The 21,341-nt window shown below is 46.2% G+C and overlaps 2 protein-coding genes across 3 annotated transcripts in view; both read left to right on the top strand.

Moving 5' to 3' along the window:
• The window catches only part of LOC101933317 (ectonucleoside triphosphate diphosphohydrolase 2-like), a 31,209-nt gene extending 25,385 nt beyond the window's left edge, over positions 1-5,824 (top strand). Inside the window, exons 7-9 of the mRNA XM_065572518.1 lie at positions 416-511; positions 2,845-2,979; positions 3,937-5,824. Coding sequence (XP_065428590.1) covers positions 416-511; positions 2,845-2,979; positions 3,937-4,155 — 450 coding nt within the window. The 3' untranslated portion in view covers positions 4,156-5,824. The remainder of the gene's footprint in view (positions 1-415; positions 512-2,844; positions 2,980-3,936) is intronic.
• Positions 5,825-9,187: 3,363 nt separating this feature from the next.
• LOC101933055 (ficolin-2-like) lies at positions 9,188-20,516 on the top strand. 2 transcript variants are annotated; one of them, XM_008177767.4, is made up of 10 exons: positions 9,188-9,376; positions 12,554-12,667; positions 12,959-13,012; positions 13,616-13,651; positions 14,125-14,160; positions 14,802-14,837; positions 15,777-15,904; positions 17,495-17,624; positions 18,655-18,789; positions 19,950-20,516. In XM_008177767.4, the coding sequence occupies exons 1-10, from the start codon at positions 9,295-9,297 to the stop codon at positions 20,195-20,197; spliced, it is 999 nt and encodes a 332-aa protein (XP_008175989.2). In that variant the 5' UTR covers positions 9,188-9,294; the 3' UTR covers positions 20,198-20,516. The 2 variants fall into 2 exon arrangements, with proteins under 2 accessions (XP_008175989.2, XP_008175990.2); XM_008177768.4 differs by lacking the exon at positions 12,959-13,012 and having other exon boundaries at positions 9,210-9,376.
• Positions 20,517-21,341: the final 825 nt, after the last annotated feature.

Genomic DNA, 21,341 nt, shown 5'->3' with positions numbered 1-21,341 from the left:
GACCCGCGGTGCAGGGGGTGGAGGGGCATGTTGGAGGCATTTTGAGGCTAGCAGTGAGGGGGGCTGGGAAGAGGTGTGGCCAGGATGGTTCTGCACCGCAGTTATTCCCTGCTGCTGCAAGCCCCAGGCGGGAGTCTGGTGCTGAGTTGCTCAAGGGCTGCCCTAGTCTGTGCTAAAGGCCAGAAAAGCAGTTTCCCAGAGACATTTCTATTGTTTGCTCCTTTGGTCAGTAACGGGGTGTAACGAATTCTGCTTGATCTCCTGGTGTGTGTCATGGAGACATACAGCTACCAAACACAGACTGTTGGGAGAGTGTCCTGGGAACATGCCATATGCGCCCTCAGGCCGCTGCCTCGCTTTATTCATTCTACAAACGGGCGGAAGTTTCCAATGAGTATTTTTGCTGCTGTCCTAGGTGATTTCCGAGGCTCTGGATCTTGTGAAGAAGATGACGCCCTCTACCGACCTGGGCCAGGCAGTTGACTCATTCTGTGCGCTGTCTATGGAAGAGGTGACTGTGAGCTAACCCACTTGTACCATGGGGATAAGTGAGGCAGGCAACGCTTTCGGGCAAAACCCAACTCAGACCTTCGGTTCTCCTGAAAGCACTGCGAGCAGTTTGTTAGTGGGGCTGAGCAGAGGGACTCCACGGGTGTAACAGAAGCAAGCCCAGCTTATCTGTTATTTGGCTATTTGATCTGGTGCTCATGTCCGTATGAGCTATTCTGGTCTCCATGGATGCAGGCAGAGACTGTTCTGCCTCGTCATCGATACAGCGCATGCGGCAGTCACCTGTCCATAAACGGTACTGTGGGATGGGTGTAATAACCTAATGGGTGAGGCTTTCCTTTATGCTTTGTAAAGCATGGCACAAGCCCTTGCTTCATCTTAAGGCAGAGAGCGAGAAAGTACTAGGAGCAGACACACTCTCCAACCTCCTCTGTGACCAAGGTGTTTCCAGCTTCTGACAACAGCTGAATGTAACGAGTCCTCCTTGGTCTCGCTGGGCCAGATTTCCAAGGGCTGAACATCCACAGTCAGGGATGTTCAAGGAGCGCCGCACCCACCTTCCGCACAACATGCTGAGCTCTTTTCAAAATCTGGCCGTGATTGTCAGTGCTTGAGCCCTTCGGAACATTCCAGCCATCGTGTGTCTCCTCCTGGTAGAAATATTTCCACCTCATTGCTGACACCAACGAGATGTGGCCTAAATGGTTGGGTGGTTCAAGCTGGCTGGAGGTGCCATCTAGCTGTGAATGGGACTTACCTTCACGGGGTGCACACAAGCTATTTTATACCATATGTTTGGGACGTCCCTGGGAGATCCCAGGTTATAAAAAACTCCAAATCTCTGCAAATGTCAAACTTTGTCCACTCTAAATTTGCCTGTTTTTCCATTTTTTATCACTGCTTTGTGGTTGTTCTGAGCAGCCTTAGGAAGCCACAGCATTGGACAATAGGTACATTGTGCCGAACAAATAGGGTCCCTGACTTTGATAAAATCTGTACAGTGTTATGCAGAAGAGAGATCACCCATGGGAGCTGTGATCAAAGCCCCTCTCCCTCGGCTTCTCATTTAATCAAGTGCTTCTTCCTTTGTATTAAGGAGTAGACAGGGGATGCTGACTGGCCCTTCTGTATTATACGTACTTATGTCTTCTTTCCATACAAAACTATCCTCATCCTCTTGTTCTCTCCCACATGGGGCACCCCATGACGTGAGGTCCTTCAACACCCAGGGGGCCCATGGAGATCCTTCCATGGGGAATTCAAGAGATTTTTCTTTGAAAAGACAAAGAAAAATGAAATTTTAAAGTGATTTGGATGAAGGAGGATCTCTCCCTTCCCTGAGGGTGAAATAAGTTTCCAGCTTAGCAGGGCCGGTGCAAGGATGTTTCACGCCCTAGACAAAACTTCTACCTTGCGCCCTCCCCGAGCCCTGCGGCAGCTCCCTGCCTTCCCCTGCCCTAAGGTGTGACCCCCCTCCCCCCCGTGGCAGCTCTCCGCCCCCACAGGCCCAGGGAGCCATGCGGCAGCTCCCCACCCCAGCTCCCCTCTGCTCCACCCCCTCGCCGAGCCCTGTGGCAGCTCCCCATCCCCCATCCGCCCTGAGGCGCCTCCCCCGTGGCAGCTCCCCCCACCCCTGCTCGGGGAGCTGTGTGGCAGGTCCCCACCCTAGCTCACCTCTGCTCCGCCCCCTCCCCGAGCCCTGCGGCAGCTCCCCACCGCCCCTGCCCTGAGATACACCCCCCGCCTGCAGAGCTGTGCGGCAGCTCCCCACCCCAGGTCACCTCTGCTCTGCCTCCTCCCCGAGCACGCCGTCGCTGCTCCACTTCTCCCGCCTCCCAGGCTTGCGGTGCCAATCAGCTGTTTGGCGCTGCAAGCCTGGGAGGGAGAGAAGCAGAGCAGGGCGGCGTGCTCAGGGGAGGAGGCGGAGCAGAGGTGAGTGGGGCTGGGGACTTCCCCTGCGTGCCGTCCCCCCCCCTACTTGCTGCAGGCGGCCCTCCCTGCGCCCCCCCACCCCAGCTGCCGCCGCCGACTGAGGAGGCCGAAGATCCAGCCGCTGCAGTCGCCGACGAAGAAAATGCCGCCCCCAAATGCTAGTGCCCTAGGCAACCGCTTAGGTCGTCTAATAGCTTGCACCGGCCCTGCAGCTTAGCAGGCTGAAAGAAGCATTGACTTCATACCCATAAATAAGATGCTTGAGAGCATTCCTGAGCATTGCTGCAATTCAGCAACGGGTGGCACAGAGCAACAAGGGCTGGATTTTACCATATTAGGAGCATTCAGAAATGCAGTTAGTGAATATTTACGTGTCTAACTTCTTTTCCAAATGCTGTTAAGCTGAGCAAGAGGTTTCAGATGACACCAGACAGTCTTGCTGATCACTGTTCCGTATCCACGTTCATCTACTATCTAAGTACAAGGGGATTCCTGTTCGATTTGGACAGCTCTGGCCAGATTACATTCCAGGAGAAGGTCAGTAATATAGTATGTGATGCTTTAGATAACAGATGTGTCTGTGGGGAGGTAGCTAACAGTGCCTGGGAGGGATATGTCCTCTCCCATGATCATGTTTGTGATATCTTACATGGATGCTGTCATTTCTGGCTGGCAGCAGTTCCTCCCAGGCAAAGGTGATAGGGGCGGGGTGAGGGGGAGGAATAGTTTGGATAAAATAAAGAAATGAATCCAAACATTCAGAACCTGAGCTATGCAGCTATACCCCAGTGCCATATTTTTATAAAATAAAGTCTAGTCTGACAAGCAGGACCGTCAACCAAGCCACAGAAAGATTATCATCTCAGTCAGTCACTGTTGTGAAACTTGACAGACCTCACGAAGGAATGGGTCAAAATTCCAACCCTAACATCGAGCAACTAGGCCTCTATTACAATGCAGTGTATCATGGGGCGCAGGACACCGTTCCAGGTGGTAGATCAGGGAAGGTGGCCTGGAGAGAATTTAAAACGAAGGGCAAAAGGACATCTTCATGACTTTGAGTTGAGAGATCCGATCCGTCTGGCTTTTGAATGCCTTGCAAAGTTTGGGAGTGTTCACATCTGGAGAGCTAGTGTGGTCTGTTACAGAGCCGGGGGCCAGCTGTGAAATTTGGGTTCAGATTCTGAATCATCTGGGGGGCAGGGGTGATTGGCTAGACACGTCTTTTTTTTTTAAAAAAAGTCACACTTCTGCCCTTCCTGCCTTTGGCCAGGACTGGAAGCAGAAGTGCCCTTCAGAAACTAGTAATCTCCTGATAAAGCCTGGTCTATTGAGTGTTCTAACCCAATTTTGAGACCAAAGAAAATTGGATAAAATTAACTAAGCTTTGGGTCTGGGCATTGAGAGATCTGTTTGAGCCTCCAGCCCTGGGCTTCACCTGTCACTAGTCACCTGCCACGAACCCAATCTTACTCTGTGGTTTTGTTTCTTTAGGTTGGTAACCTATCAGCTGGCTGGGCTCTTGGGTACATGCTGAATCTGACCAACACCATCCCAGAGGATAAGCTGAGCTCCCTGAAAGCGATTGAATATGGGATCTGGCCCTTGCTCTTTATCCTCTTTGTCCTGATGCTCACTGGCTCTTTCACGCGCATCGCATACCGTGTGATGGCTAAGGACAACGGAGAGGACCGCATCTTGGAAGGACTCTGACTGTTGTCCCAGGGGTTGTCAGCTCTCAGCAGAGGGCAATTACAGGACCGAGAGAATGAGTGCGCACAAAGGAGTGTCTGGCCTAGGAGACGCTGCAGAGCTGTTGCATAGGTGTCAGGAAAAGCTCTTTAGTGTTTAATTTTTTTCATCCAACCACTTTTCCAAGAGGCAAACAGCCAGATGGGGTTTCCGGAGTTCAGTACGGCGTTGAGCTTCCCCACCAAGCCAGACAGGCTGTAAACATGTCGCTTACACTGATGCCATAGAAAGTGCCTGGTAACTAGCCCTGAATGCTGGGTACATGCTGGTAGTTGTTTTCTGTGGCGCTCAGAAGGCAGATCCCAGTGGAAGAGATTCGGATTTCAGTTACCCCAGAGTACCTCTAGGAGGATCTCCCTGGCTGTCAGTTACTCTGGATTTGCATCTTGGTGACTGATAGCAGAATCACTTGGAAATCTGGAAATCTGGCCTTGCGCTCTTTTGAAACTCTGGCCCACAGAGACCACAATCAGTAGCTTTTACAGGAAAAATGGCTTTCCGAACAAGCCTCAAAGCAACACGGCACACGAATACAACTGTCATCACAATGGAGCCAGGCCATTCCTGTCAATGCTAGAAGGGCAGAGTGAAAATATGATCAGACTGTGAAGAATTTGTTGTAAAAGGTGCGGTTCCTGCCCAGAAGAACAGACTCTATATCCACTGATTGGGAATTGAATGTCCTTAAAATTCAGCTGTAATGTAACTGCCAGTTCACTGTCTTGTTCCACTTATGAAGGTAGCTTTCCAACCCCGGTAGTAATTACCTGATTGTTTCAGCATCTTAGTTTTAACAAAGAAAATATCCATGCTCGTTTTCCTGCCAGCCTCATTCTTCCTTATGAGTGGTAATCTTCAAAAGTGTATGATCTCTTTTTCTGGCTTTGGTGGTGGTATGATGTGTATTGGGGTAGCACCTGGAGGTTCCAATCAATATCAGGGCCTCACTGTGCTAGCACTGTGAAAACACAGTCAGCCCATCCCAAAGTTCTTGCAATCTAAGTACACAAGAGAGACAAAGGATGGGAGGGGAAACTGAGGCACAGAAGGTGAAGTGACTTGCCCCAAATCATGCATCCAGTCAGTGGCAGAGCCAGGAATAGAAGCCAGATCTTCCGATTTCCAGTCCAATGACCTATCTGTTAGACCAGGATTAAAGTTAAGCAGTTAGTTTATATTCCAACATCCAAATTTCCTTTGGAGCATTGCAGTGATACCTGAGCACTTCTAGTGTGGTGTGCTAGTCCAGCATTCCTGGAACATGGTGCTTCTGGTGATATCACATCACATCACTAGCCAATCATTGTCTCTGCTGTTTTACCATCATTCTTGGTACTAACCCTTCGTACGCTGATATCAATCCTAGGAAGAGACGGTGGTTCCCTAGGTCAGTGGTTCTCAAGCAGGGGTACGCAGAGGTCTTCCGGGGATACATCAACTTATCTAGATATTTGCCTAGTTTTACAACAGGCTATGTGAAAAGCACTAGCGAAGTCAGTGCCAACTAAAATGTCATACAATGACGTGTTTATACTGCTCTACATGCTGTACACGGCAATGTAATACAATATTTATATTCCAGTTGATTGATTTTATAATTCTATGGTAAAAATGAGTTACTGAAAATTGCTAACAGTCTGACTGTGACACTTTTTGTCTTTTTATGTCTGAGTTTGTAAGCAAGGAGTTTTTAAGTGAGGTGAAACTTGGGGGTCGGCAAGACAAATCAGCCGTCTGGAAAGGTTGAGAGCCCCTGCCCTCGGTAAAGCCATGGGTACTTTCAAACTCTTGTAAAAGAGCCCAGTGCTCTTGAGGAAGTTGCTTTCAAAGAAATGGAAAGGATTAAATCAAATGAAATATAATCCATCAGCTAAAGAATTTAGGGTGTGATTTCCCCCCCCCCCCCAAGAATGACTTGGCCAGATTCTTACGGGTATTTAGGTGCCTGGGAGTTAGGTGTCTGAATAAATTTAACAGTCAGGCCCTGAGTAACGTAGGAAAACAAGCTCCAGAAGTTAAATGCATTTGTGCTTCTATATCACTCCGGGTACGTCCACACTGCAATAAAAAGCCCCGACACCGAGTCTCCGAGCCAGGGTCAGCTCTCACGGGCTCATGGAGCTCAGCATGCAGGGCTAAAAATCAGTGTCGATGTTGCACTTGGCCTCGAACCTGAGCTCTGAGTCTCTCCCTCCTCACAGGGTTTCAGAGCCCAGGCTCCAGCGCAACCCTGAACATCTACACTGCAAATTTTAGCCCCACAGCCCAACCCCGTGAGCCCAAGTCAGCTGATCTGGGCCAGCCCCGACTGTGCTGAAGGTCTTTTTTTTGCAGTGTAAATGTACCCCTTGGGTAACAGCACCTTTTTAAAAAAATATGTGACATAAGAGCCTAAGCCCCATTTTCTAAAGGGATATAGGTACTTAGGAGGCTAGAGCCCATTGACTTTTGAAAACGGGCCTTAGGCTCCTCAGATGCTTTTGAAAAATCCCCCCCACAATGTTGTTCATAACTGTACGTTACAGCAAGGCAGCTCCAACAGTTCTGGGGCCGCTCATGCTGGTCTGAAGCCCACAGGTGGAGCGTGGGGGAGGGCAGGCCTGGGGGCACAGTGAAAGCTGAAGTAGGAACCTTCAGTTTGCTTCGTGTGTGTGTGTGTGTGTGTGTGTGTGTGTGTGTTTGAGCTGCACGTCTTAGTATAACTTTAATAAGTGGTTCTAATGGGCAATCTGTGCTAGTCTCAACCAGGCCTCGTCAACAAGAAGAGACCTGTGTAGCTCAGAAGCTTGTCCCTTTCACTAACCGATGGCAATAAAAGAGATTCCCTCACCCACCTTGTGTCTCTCATATTCTGGGCCCAATACAGCTACACCAACACTGCCCAGAATGTTTGTAAAAGTCCTTGAACTTTAAGACACTCTTTGGTCTGACCCTTCCCCCACTGCTGAATTTGAGAATGTTTCATTGTTCTATATTGCCCTGGGGATAAACACTGCAATCATATTCCAGCAGGGGTCATGTCCATCCATACCCTATCTCCAGCTGTTGTGAAGAAAGATAGGTTTCCTTTCATAAACTAGGCAGATGAATGTTGATGTAAGTCCCCCAGTGGCTCCATCCCTCTCTGTCCTACTAAATCTATGTTTGCCTTCTAGCATTAAATGGAAGGAAAGGAACTTGGGTAGTAGCCAGTGCTCTCGCTGCCGTAATAAGACTCTTAAGGCTATTACCAAGAAAACAAACCTCCCTAAAAATTCAATCCACACCAATAAACGTTAGTGCAATCAGCCGTGAGGGAGCAGAGCCAGGTAACGTAAGCACATTGAAGGGATGGGGGTCACGTCATCTTGGTACGGGAGAGACCCAGGTTCCAAAGACACCTCACAATAATCTGTTCTTGGACCAGTGAAGACTGAGCATGTGGCAGAGGCAACAAACTGGGTTTCCAGGAGTAACGGGAGACTGGTGTAAACTTCCCTCTTTATGGAGTTCTCTTTGGCCCTGTGGCCTGAGTCTGAGAAGGTGGAGGAATGGAAACGGTAGCAGGTAGAGACCGTGGAGTTAGTGGAAGAAGGCAGTTCTGACAGCAGAGATAGATAGTAGGCTGTGCATTGGTCTCAAGGAAGAGGGCTCCTATCCAGGGCCGGCTTTAGGAAGTGCGGGGCCCGATTCGAACAGTTTCGACGGGGCCCCGGCAGGGATGACTAAAAAAAAAAAACACGTAAAAAAAACACGTGGGGCTTGTACTCACCGGGCGGTGTTCCTAGTCTTCGGCGGTGGGTCCTTCACTCGCTCTGGGTCTTCGGCAGCACTGAAGGACCTGCTGCCGAAGACCCGGAGCGAGTGAAGGACCCGCTTCAGAAGTGCCGCCGAAGACCCAGAGTGCCACCAGGTGAATAAAAATTAAAAAGGAGCCTCTAGCCAGGGAAGGGATTCTTGGCCACTTCTTTCTCCCCTCCCCCCCGGCGGCCCTGCCACTGGGCGCGGGGCCCTCTTAGGCGCGGGGCCCGATTCGGGGGAATTGGTGGAATTGGCCTAAAGTCGGCCCTGCTCCTATCTATAGGGAACCAGGGGGAGAAATGAAAGAACCAAAAGGGATACATCACAGCGGGCACCTTTATTGGTGTCCATATGAAGCATGACTCTCGTCGAAGTTGAGGGGTGGCTCAGAGTGCTAACCCACCTCCCTATTCTGTCTGTGCTCTGCTCAGGTGCTAGGTAAAGGCGTACTAGGGGATCTCTTACATCCTAGGGGGTGCTAATAGTCCAAACATTTTGGAGTGAGGGTTTTTTTTTTAAGATACCTGCCACAGGAAGGGGGTTGTTGCTCTGTTGATGGGTATTTATTCAGGGGCTGATCCAAACCCTATTGAAATCAATGGAAGGGTTTCCACTAATTTCAGTGTTATTTGGCTTGGATCCTAAAGCAGGTGGGATAGTCCATTAGGAAGAATCCAAACATCACGAGGCTTCATGCCTCTCTGGAAGGTGCTCACACACCAAAGTGACAGGCCTGATATAAGAACCTGAACAGAGCAGAATACAAATGTGTATGTGTGTGACTGAAATTATGCAAATGCCCAGAGCATGGATGGACATTGCTGCTGCTTTATAAAGGGCAAGAGATTTGAATGTGGTAACCACTTATACAGGACCCGCTGCATGAAAGTGACTTGTCTGAGGTGTATTTAGTTCCGTAGTTGTGGGTTAGTTCCTCAGTCTTTTGGAATTAAGCTCCTAATAACCCTCCCCACTGACAGCTCTACGTTCAGTGTAAATCCCCCAGCTCTCCGAAGGGGAACCAGAAGAATGGAACCAGAAGGCCACAGGAGGTTTTATATTAAAAAAAAAAAAAAAAAAAGGGGTCAACCCTTTTGCGGATTTTCCTGTATCCAGGTGGCAACACTTCCTGTACAATGATCCCAGCAGGGGAAAAAACTGGACTATAGAGACTGGCTAAGGAGACTGAGAGGTCAGGGGTGGAGCTTAATATTATAATTTGTATTGCCTGGAAAAGTCTCTCAGCTCTGAAATGCTAAAGCAGAGGAGAGGGCAGTGAGAAGACGAGTGGAGCTGCCGTTGCAGAGACCAGCACCAGCCATGGGGAGAGCTGTCCAGCAAACCCTCCTCGCCTTACTCTGTCTAGCAGCTGTGGTTTGTGAGGTTCAGGACACCTGCCCAGGTGAGTGAGGAACAAAGCTGTTACCTTTTAACAACATGGGTCTGACTAGCTACTTTGCAGTAGTTACTGTCCACTCCTGATGGCGAAGCGCCACTGTAGACTCGCCTGCAGTGAGGTCACAGGAAGGGGACACCAGGCCAAGGCACAGTTCATCTCATGGGGTTTCTAAGAAACACTCCCCGTAGGAGAGAGGAATTTGTGGGTGAGGGGGGCAGGGTCCCAGCCTCCAAACCCCAGAGAACTGTGGAGAAAGGAAGCTCCCCCATGCTCCTCGGCAGCATGGCTCTCTGAATGGCTGTGCTACCATTGGCAACCCCACCATGCCTACCCCTTACTGTTCCTCTCTGGGAAGGGGATGCTGTGGAGTGGGAGTTTGTGTTGATGGGAAATTCCCTGGGTCCCAAACGGAGCATGTTGCTGGGACCATCTGCCCACTTAGTTCCATTCCCTCATTACCCCAGAGCCAGGGGCCCTAACTCCATGGAGCACGTAGAAAGGACTTTCCGCTGATTTCTGAGGAGAAGCGGGGAACACACATGATACAGCAGAGCTCTGAACGGGGAGCAAGTGGACACATCAGACTCACTCCATAGCTTCCAGCTTCTCCCCATTAGTATTGGACTCTTCTCCGGGCTGTGGCAGACCTGAGGACGTGGGGATGAGGGAAACAAGGCTGTAAAATTCCCAATTACTAAGGGGGAACTTTGAAAAACTCCCCTTCTCAAAATGAGACCATCTCCAATATCATCCCCAGTCGCTCCAATTCTGGCTGATTAATCATCCTCATGTAATGAAAGACTTGCTTATGTGCCAGCCCCCACAAAGCCAATGTATGGGCTACACAACACTGTTTCCTCATTCCCTTACCCCTGGGAGGTATTACCCGGAGTCTTGCAATTGATGTGGAATGTAGAATAAGGGGGAAAATGCAGCTGTACTAATGCACATCCAGAACACAATCCCCTTTTCGATTAAGGTTCCATTATTAAACAATTAATAAATGATTAACATGTTTTAATACATGGCTTGTCTATGGCTACAGATTGTCCTAGTGTCCATTAAGTCAATGGGGTGCTCACCACGGCTTATAATAATCAATAATACGAATGATTATTTACTATAATAAACCTTTGAATAAAACCATCTATAACATCTTCTGCTGATGTGTTTAGCACCATCTATAATGCCTACGACTTGTGTTTCTAATGTGCTTATAACATCTCTTCAACATTTATCAATGGCACCTTAGTACAAAGGATGCACCAAAAGATACGGTTTGGTGACAGGCTCTGTCACGCTGTGCACTTGGATACAAGTAGCTGGGAAAGCTGTTTTGTTTTCTCTTCCATACAGACTTGTGTTTATTGAGCTATTTGGTGGTGGATAGTTTCTATTGCGGTTCAGGTTGCTATAAACCAACAGAGGCACAGTTGTTAATCTTCATTCCATTCTGTTGTTCCACAGGCTTTCAGTTCAGAAAGTACTTTAAAGGGTTCAAGACTTGGAATTTTCTAACATGTTATATATAGTTAAATTTGCACTTTTAATACACATTCTTGTATAAATCTCATTCCTAGATCACCTTCACAAATGGCTTTCAGTATGTAGAAAACTAAAAGCTACGGTAAGAAAGGTTAGAGATACTAGCCTATAAGTTACATCACCTACACAAACATTGAAAACAGGGAAATGAACAGTGAAGCCATCAGTGAACAATTTCCAAGTAGAATCCCAGACTCAAAACATGCTTCTCACATATCACATTTCACATGTGTTGCAATGTTGGCAATTTCTGCTAGGAGGAAGTTGTTGATGTTTATTATTCATTTCCCTGTTTTCAGTATTTATAGGTGATATCTTGTATGGGTTAGTACCTGTAACTTTCTCACAATGTGGTTTTATAAAATGTTTCTGATTCTTTTTCTAACTCTGACCCTGTTGTTATATCAACCTACAGTTGTTGTGTTCATGGCATACACGCAGAGAGTTAGAACCCCTTAGAACATAAAGTGACAGCTTGTCATTTTAACACAGTTGTCAATACATCAATGTTTCAGCTAGATGAATCGGTGTAAATTGGCAAATCTCTGTTGAAGTCAATTTGCCAGTTTACACCAGCTGAAGATCTGATCCTTTGCCCCTTTCTTTCCAGCAGCCTTGTTTTGAAACCTACTGTTCACACAATGAAGGACTGTCATGGTCATGTACTCTACAGGCAGTCCTCGACTTTATGATGTTTGACTTACGACGAACGGCACTTACGTCGTTTCTGAATTTACACCCTGATTTGACTTACGACAATTGGTTTCGATGATGCTCGGTCCCACAATGGAGTGGATTGCAGTTCCAAGTTACGATGTTTCGATTACGATGCAATTTTCAAGAACTAATTGTGTCGTAAGTCCGAGGACTGCCTGTACTGTGTTAAAGATTTGCCATGTGTAAATGTAATATCTCTGAAATCATGGATGAAAATCATCTTTACTTCGTGCAGGTGTCATGAACATACCACCCCCACGTCCCTTTTATCGTCTTTGCTAGAGGGACCAAAGGATTTGTTTTTTAAACTTCTTTTTCTAAGGGCCAGCTTTTAAGGGATTATATCTCAAACTAGTGGACTTCTCAGAAGCTCCATTCTGTGCTCAGAATTACTGCTGTAAGTTTGGGGATGATGAATTACATGACACATATGTAAGAAGGAGGTTTAATCTCTGCTTTAAATGCAAATCTCAATGCAGTCTGGACTATGGAAGCTCTTGAAACTTCAGTCTGTGAGCAAGAGGAAATATGGACTGAGAGGACAGGAGGGTTTGAACCGCAGAGGGACAGGCCAGAAAACCCACAGCCGGAGGGGGAGTTTGGGGCAGAGGTTTTCCACTCTGACTCTAGCTTCCCCCAAGGTCCAAAGAAGATTCTTCTGCAGCCCTCCACAGTGGGAGCCACAGAGAGGCACTCTGGAGTTGGGCTCAGAAGGTCAAGGGGCTTGTTCCTCCTACTTGTGCCTGTAGCATCCCTTGATTAGGCCTTGGCAGCTACATTGCTTGTTTGTATTTGCCTTTCTAGTCAAGCAAAGGGCTCTGTTAGATATCATGACGTATTGTGCTTCTGCCTGGAATTCACAATTTGCAGAACATCCCACATCCTGTGTCTCTGATAATGATTATTTTACGTCTCCAGAAGTGAAAGTGGTGGGTCTCAGTGGTAACGAGAGGCTCGCTATTCTGCAAGGATGCCCTGGAGTTCCCGGTGCCACAGGTCCCAAAGGGGAACCCGGAGCTGCAGGAATGAGAGGTACGTTCCTCAGCACTGAGTGAGAATCGGCTTTGGATGGTGCAGGCAGAAACATGAATTACTCAATAAATAACCATAGTGTTGCTCATTAAAATCCTGCATGTAATTTACATGGTCTTTTAGCAAGATCATCCACTGATGAAAACTGGCTTGGGACCGTACACTTTAGTGTCGCTTTACATTACTTTAGGATTAAGCCAGAAAGGGTAGAATTGGGAGCTCAGGTCTGTTCTAATTTCTTCTGTGTTTGAATATATATAAAATGTTTAAATTCATTCTCTGTGTTTGTAGGAGAAAAGGGAACTCAGGGGAGCCCTGGGAAGATGGGACCAGCTGGGGAGAAAGGTAAAATAATAAAAAGACTAAGTAAATTTGTTTAACTACCATCAAATAATTTTTAACATTTGAATTTTCCTTTTATGAAACATTTAACAACCCCCTCCCCACATCTGTCTCTCTCTCAATTTAGAGCATGAACTGAATCAAATTTAGGCCTCTCTTTGTTTTATGACTCACTCATGAACTGTTCCTGATTGCTAAGAATGTATCTGTTATTCCTGATGTTCACCAAAGTATTCTCAGCCAGTGGCTGTTTTGTGAAATGCTTGCTACAGGCATTGGTAATTTGTGGTGTGGAGTCACGTGATATAGTTGACTGAATCCTTTTAATATGAGAGTGATGACTGAAGAACTTCTGGTATGAATTCATGCAGTCTGCAGGACATGTAAGTAGTTTCATTAATACTAGCAGTGATCTAAATATTCATGAACAGCAAATAGTCAGACTCCATTGAATGGATATTAATTACATTTTGGGCCATTTTTTCACAAACAAATTCACAGATCTGTGTTTTCAGTATTCACCCCGCTCTTATCCCAATAGAACCCCAGTTGTAAGCTCTCATTGAGATTGCTAAGTCTCTGTTCACTCTTTCTGTTTTCCACCAGGAGCGAAGGGTGACATTGGTGTTCCTGGTCTGAAAGGTAAGAGTCCTCCAATAATTCTGGCTTGTTGATCCTGTCTTTTAGGTATTACCCATAGTGATAGGGACTGAGTCAGTAGGGAGTGCACCCAATGTGTCCCAGAGTCAATGGGAATTGCACACTTAACTTTCTGGGTCTCCTTTAGAAATTCCAGCCTTCATCTCAAAAATGAAAAAAAAACCCACCACTTCAACATACACAGTTGCCCAAATTACCCTCTCATTTGTACCCCTTCAACTCGGATGAAGTCCTTGGGGTGGCACTGATGTGAAAAAGAATTTGGCCCTCTCTCCTCTTCATCACGCTTATCAAACTCTAGAATGGTTAATACTTTTTCCATCGGGTGATGTAGGGGAACTGGGGTTTTACACCAACATGGAATTAATAACAAATGCTGGGATGAGCACTCAGATCAGCATGCTGTCTCTTGGCTGTATAGTGATTTGTTCCCGTGTGTTTTTGGGTGTTTTTAGGAGATAAAGGAGACATTGGAGTACCTGGAACTATAAGTAAGAACATCTACAGTTTCTTTTCTGGCAAGAGTATAATTTGATTTCATTTTAAAAGCAGTACACTTGACTCACAGGAAACTTTCAGAGTGCAATTCGTTTGCACACAATACTGAATTTGTTAATATCCCTGTAGCTGAGGAGCTATCCAAGAGTGCGAAAAAACCCCTTGAATTCAATAATTAGAGATGAGCCTGGGCTGTCACATGTGCATCTGCTTTGGGATCCAGAACTGATCTCCCCTGAGAGTTTGGGGAGGCTCAGATCACAGCCAACGTGTGAAATTGTACATCTTTGGTGCAGAAGGAACTAAAGGGATAACATTTATTTCACACCCTGCAATTGCCTGAATGTTTCCCAGCTTGTGAAGCATGTTAGCTAAGGTGTAAGTGGATGTTATTTTTATGGATGGGGCTGTGGGAAGTAAAATCTGTGGTTGGAGAGAATGTAGGACACTGATCTTTGTCTAGGGAAGGACTTGTCTCCACATACTGGTAGCTGGAGTCAGATATGCGTTAAGATGCTTTACTGTCTCTTAACTCATGATACATAAAGGCCTTGTGGCCTGAGCAGGAGTTTAGGAAAATATCATTCTTTTCCTGGTTTCAATCCCCCTCCCTTTTGTTTTTCTTCCTGAACAGCCGAGAAGGAGCTGGAGGACGTACACTGTAAGACAGGTGAGTGTTTCCCAGAATCACATTACATGAGCCATAGGCGCCAACTTTTCCTGGTGCCAGTGGGTGCTTGACACCCCAGCCCCACCCTGACTCCACCCCTGCCCTGCCCCCATACCAACCCCTTCCCCAAAGTCCCCGCCCCAACTTCACCCCCTTCCTGCTACTATTGGACCTCTTCCCCAAATCCCTGCCCCAGCCCTGCCTCTTCCCCGAGTGCACCGCATTTCCCCCCCGCCCTTCCAGCGCTTGCTGCCGTGCAACAGCTGTTTTGCGGCGGCAAGCGCTGAGAGCTAGGTTGGAGAAGCGGGGAAGGTGCGCTCAGGGGAGGAGGCAGAGGTGAGCTTGGGTGGGGGGCCAGGGTGAGGAGCTGTTGGTGGGTGCAGAGCACCCACCAGTTTTCCCCCATTGGTGCTCCAGCCCCGGAGAACCCACGGAGTCGGCGCCTATGACGTGAGGTGTCAACTTATCCCATTCAAGGGACCTGGAACTCAGTTCACAGTGTAGAGCCACAGTTGAAGGTGCTTGCAATTCATTCTGACTTCTGTAGCATCTAGTGTAATTGACCCCTGTTTCTGCTATGTTAGCATTATTGAGTTACATGAGGTTCAGTTATACCGGAAACCCTACTGAATGTAATACAAGCAGGTAATCCTGTAAGATGGACTAATGATTAAAACCCACTGTGGTTCCTTGTGTACATTGCCATTTGAAGTCTGAAGGAGTCAGTTTCATCAGGAATGCACCGTTTTGCTGCTGTCTTTTCAAACAGGAGTCAGGACTTAGGAAGCTGGTTAAAAAGAAGTCCAGCCCTCCAGGGTTTGGAAACTCCAAAGACAACTATTTGAAATTCCTAGTTCCTTGAAAAGGGATCAATGCTGCTTGTGTAATTATCCGTTCCAGCAAAATTTATTTAGAACATTAAATTACCATCCTCTCCAGGAGCGAAGAACTGCAAGGAGCTGTTAGCCAAAGGACACATCATGAGCGGCTGGTACACCATCTACCCCCATGACTGTAACGCCATGACCGTGCTGTGTGACATGGACACAGATGGAGGTGGATGGATAGTAAGTGAGAACAAATCATGGAGTGCCCATTCTTGCTGTCATCAAAGCCAATGCAAATCACTGATGGATTTCACAGGGAGTGGAGTGGGGCCAAGGGTTTGCTCAAACAAGTCATTTCCTAGAAAGGACATCAACCATGTGAAGGCATTTGTAACCCTTGTTGAAAATGAAATTTCTTTCTTTGTGCTGTCCCAGTGATACATGTTCGTACAAGCAGGACTTCAAACAGAAACTTCCCAACTTGTCAGTGTATTTAAGATAAAATTGATGCTGGGAGCTGGTTTAAATCTATTCCATCAGAATTTGGGGGAAGAGGAGGTGCACACGATGAGGAAAAAAGTGAAGAGCTGATGGGGATAAGGGAGGTCTTACAGGTTCTGGTTACCTTTGTATCCAATACCTATAGTACTATAAAAGGAAAACCCCATAGCCCATTGTGTAAAATGGGGTTGAAAGAGGAGGGAAAATATGTGCAATGCAGAGGAATTCTGTTTCACTAGGATTTCACTATTTCAGAATTTGGCTTATTTACAAATCAGAATGAAACCTGAAAATTTTAAAATTCTCCAAAGGAATATTCTATTTTTGTTTTGTTTTGGATCAATCAAAAATGTTTCATTTAGATAATATCAGCACAAATGTGTCATTTTGATTTTGACTTTTGTTTATATTATAATATATAGTACAAAATGTTGAGGAGTGCAGTACGATTTTATGAAGCATTTCGGTTTCAATGGAACTGCATTTTCTGACCAGCTCTTAATATCATTTTATTGTTTTAACTTCCAATTTCCCTGTTAAACCTATTAACACAACAGTGGGAGGATTTCCCTATTTGGTGTTAAGGCACCAGGTACTCAGAAAGTTTCACTTGCACAATTGGAACATGGCTGTAGACAAGCTCTTTATTCGTCATTTTTGTCCAAAGCTGCTATCTTATGACAAAAACAACGAGGAGTTCCTTGTGGCCCTTAGAGACTAGCAAATTTATTTGAGCATAAGCTTTTGTGGGCTAAAACCCACTTCATCGATGCATGGAGTAAAAAAAAAAAAAACTGTAGCAGGTATATATACACAGTATATGACAATATGGGAGTTGCCTTACCAAGTGGGGGGTCAGTGCTAACGAGCCAATTCAATTAAGGTGGAAGTGGGTTATTGTCAACAGTTGACAACGAGAAACTGCAGAACTGGAATTAATTTGCAAACTGGACACCATCAAATTAGGCCTGAATAAAGACTGGGAGTGGATGGGTCACTACAAAAACTCACCCCTTCTTGTCAACTGTTTGAAATGAGCCACCTTGACTACATTGGCCTCATTAATATTCACTCCTTCTTGCAAGGACTCCTCATTGTTTTTGCTGATATGGCCTAACATGGCTATCACTCTGAAACCTATCTTATGACACTTACTTCTTCCTTATGTACAAGTCATTCCTTAACTTTCCAGCATGTAAGAGGTGAAATTGTATTTGTTCATTGCTTTAGACTTCTATTGATGGGCTCGAGTCAGAAAGTACTGGGTGAGATTCTATGGCCTGTGTATCAGGAAAGAAACCGACCTGCATCCCTTTCATTTCCCTGCAGGTTTTCCAGAGGCGGGCAGACGGTTCAGTGGACTTTTTCCGTGACTGGAATTCATACAAGAGAGGTTTTGGCAGCCGCCTGACAGAATTCTGGTTGGGAAATGACAATATTCACCTATTAACCTCTTTTGGTAACTAAAAAACATGCATCGTGTGCACTTTTCCCCACCAAGTTCTCTCTATATACTTGACTGTAGAGCGTTTTCCAATGACACCTTACATGACCTTGTACAAAATGCATCATAATTATGCCATAATCATATCATAATAATATTACTATGGTGAACTTGGGGCATAGTGTCACAGCGGCTGCCATCCCATAATTGTTAAGGTGCACTATTAATTCTATGCAAGGCCACAAAATGTTAAATGCTGGCAATAGTGGACATGCGTGTTACAAAAAGGGTCCTTTTGTGAAATCTCATTGGACCAGCTAACACTGATGGCTCCAGTCAAGGTTTGGCAAATAGAGTGATGAATCAAATGGCAAATATTCCTTACCAGAAGTTCCTATCTTCTCCTTCCTACCAGACACAGCTGTTCTGTTTATGCCCCTCTTGTTTGGGTGTTTGTTGGTCTCAAGTTAAGGAAGAGCATGTACCCAGAGACTGCTGATTTTTCTTACGTTGGCAAACAAGAACTCTAAAAATAATGCAGGATATGTAGAGAAGGCTTTGTTTTGCAAAATCTGGGCCTCTTGAGAACTCTTTCCAGCTGCCTGTAGCCCTTCTCTATCCCTCTGCAAACCAGTTGATCAATCAGGTTTTCAACACATTAGCAACGCACCTTAAAAAGTCATTATTACTCTGCAAGTAGGAGCTAATGAAACCGATTTCAAATATCTTGCTCAGCACCTGGCATTCAGTCATGCATAACCAGGGAAGGTTTCGAGGGTTTCTTTATAATTGCTTCAAGTTTTTCTGGCACTGAGGGTTCTAAGATGTAGATGTAACCAAGATAAGAGGTGCAACCTACCAGTCTAGGATGGGTGAGCAATAACTCCAGTGGAAAGGGGGAGGTTTTGGTGTCAGAGCTGAAGGGAAGGGTGCTGCTGGTTTACCTCTATTAGAGGTGATGTGAAGTTGAAGGAATTCCTAAAGATGCAAAATGTGGATGGAACCTGATGAGCTCTTTTCTTTCTTTCCAATTTGTTTCCATTAGGAGATAATGAACTTCTCATTGACCTCACAGATTTCGATAACAACCATGCGTTTGCCAAGTACAAGTCATTCAAAATTTTAGGAGAGACTGAAAATTACAAGCTGATTCTTGGAGATTTCCTTGGGGGTAATGCAGGTAGGTGCCATGCATGGTCTCCACATTTCATAGCACAGAGAAATGGTACAATGCCATTGGAGGTATACAGAATCCCAGAGCAGAAGGAAGTTAAACTTCTCCTCATCTACAATAACTCTGCCATTTCCTAAGGCCAAATCCTGAGGTTATTACCCACTCCTATTCAGTCCTTATCCAGGCAAACTCCCATCAAAGTCACTGGGCATTTTACCTGAGTCAGGACAGAGTCAGGAGCTCAAAACATGGTCCAGGTAAATTGCAGGTGAGCTTCATTATAGATGGAAAAAATTATTCGGATAAAAGAAGAGCAGACCTGAATCTTCACCGCAACCTCAAATGGATCCTGAAATGATCCTCTGAGGTTAGAAAACTTTGGTTTAGCTGTATTTATCATGTTCATGAATTGCTGCACCAGCTGACTTAAACTAAGATTAGAAGCAGAAAGAAGCAGCAATCTGGTTTGATATGGGTCCATTTTCAGGCCTCCTGTGTATAATTTTATGGATTCTCAACTTATCCCAGCCTTCCTCAAAGGAATTTGGCCATGGTCCTGCTGGGTTTGCTGCAGTCAACAGGCATGATCTTTGAAGTTATTGTTTGTTTATACCATGATAGCACCTAGAGGATCTAAATGAGATCACATACTGTTGTACTATCAGTTAGTAGGTGCTGTACATGGTGAGAGAAGTGGCAAGCTAAATAGAAGAGACAGGGGGTGCAAGTAAGGAAGAATGATTTACAGCTAAGGAACTGAAGTTCAGATATATTATGATGGCCATTTTCAGAGAGGCTTAAGGTACCCAGCTTCCGTTGACTTTCTAGCGACTTGTCCCAAGTCTCCCAGGAGGTTTGTGACAAACCTGGGTAGAAAACCCAGAAATTCTGAGTCCTAGTCAAGTGACTTAACCACAGGTGTTCTGTGGAATACCTGCACCTCAGAAGAGCTGGAGGTGGTATGTAACCCAGCATCTGCCACATCAGGAACCGAGATGGAAACAGTTAAATTAAGCTTCAGACTCCCGTCTATAGTTCAAGGGATTCTGAGTGCCTCACGAAAGGGGGAAATGGACAGCATGACTCCAGGAACATTAGACTTGGCCAATGAGGAAGTAAACTGCCTGCGACCTGCCATAAACAGTGATTTCATTTCCTTCACGCAGGGGATTCGTTATCCGGCCACAACAACATGCTGTTCTCAACTAAAGACAGACAGCAAGATCCTGGTTCGAGCGCATGTGCAACAACCTACAAGGGAGCCTGGTGGTACAGTAGCTGCCATACTTCCAACCTGAATGGGATGTACTGGCTGGGAGCCCATAGCAGCTTTGCAGATGGTGTGAACTGGCACGCAGGCAAAGGGTACAACTACTCCTACAAACGGTCCGAAATGAAATTCAGGCCTGTTTAGCCCAGCAGGAAGGCAGGCGATCACATGGCAGTGAACGTGTCACCGGAGTAAACTTATTTTGTATGCCACTACCTATATCAATAATTTTGGGTTTCTTCTCCCTCTCCTTAAGATTGCTAATTTCTGCTGGCACCTGACTTGCTATTGCATGCTGGGCCACCTTACCTGCCAGCTGAGGTTCATCTAGTGGCAGTGCAAGGTGGGGAGAGACGGAGTTATGGATCAAAGGGTTTGAGAACAATTGAAATCCTTCACACTCTGTCTGCTCTGCATTGCTGATCATTTTGAGAACTAAATAAAACATTTCTTTATAATCTAACCGAGGCTGCACTTCTTTGTTTCCAGATAATTAGGGTTGACATAGGAATATCCTTCTAAGCAGGTTTCTGTTGTCCAGATAATGAGCATCCCCATTCTGCAATCCTTTACAAACGTAATGCGGAAGGGCTTCTGCGGGAGGGGCATGGTGTTTTGTTGCCCAGATTCTTACAGGTATTTAGATGCCTGGGAGATAGGTACCTAAATCCCTTTAACAATCTGGACCTGAGTGACTTAGGAACATGAGTTCCATTAAAAGTCAATGGCATGTGTGCTTCTAAGTCATTCAGGGTATGTCTACACTGCAATAAGAAACCCACGACACCAAGTCTCAGCGCCCGAGTCAGCTGGGGTTCGGGGTTCAGGCTGCAGGGCTAAAAATTGCACTTTGCACTTGGCCTTGAGCCGCTCTGGGACTCTCCGTCCTCACAGGATATCAGAGCCCAGGCTCCAGACCAAGTCTAAATGTCTACACTGCAAGTTTTAGTCCTGTGGCCCGAGCCCCGTGAGCCCAAGTCAGCTGATCTGGGCCAGCCCCAACCGTGCTGCAGGTCTTTGATTGCAGTGTAGACGTACTCTTTGGGTAACATTTTAAAAAAGTTCTAAGTGACATAGGAGCCTACGCTCCATTTTCTAAAGGGATTTAAGTACTTAGGAGCCTAGATCCCATTGACATTCACTTTTGAAAATGGGCCCTAGGCCCCTCAGTCATTCAGATGCTTTTGAAAATCCGCCCCCGTAATGTTGTTCATAACTGTACGTTACAGCAAGGCAGTTCAAACATTTCTGGGGCCGCTCATGCTGGTCTGAAGCCCACAGGTGGAGC

This window comes from Chrysemys picta, chromosome 18 (genome assembly GCF_011386835.1).
Source record: "Chrysemys picta bellii isolate R12L10 chromosome 18, ASM1138683v2, whole genome shotgun sequence".
Classification (NCBI taxonomy): domain Eukaryota; kingdom Metazoa; phylum Chordata; order Testudines; family Emydidae; genus Chrysemys; species Chrysemys picta.
The sequence above is the reverse complement of the archived record's forward strand: the minus strand, read 5'-3'. Positions and strand labels throughout refer to the sequence as shown.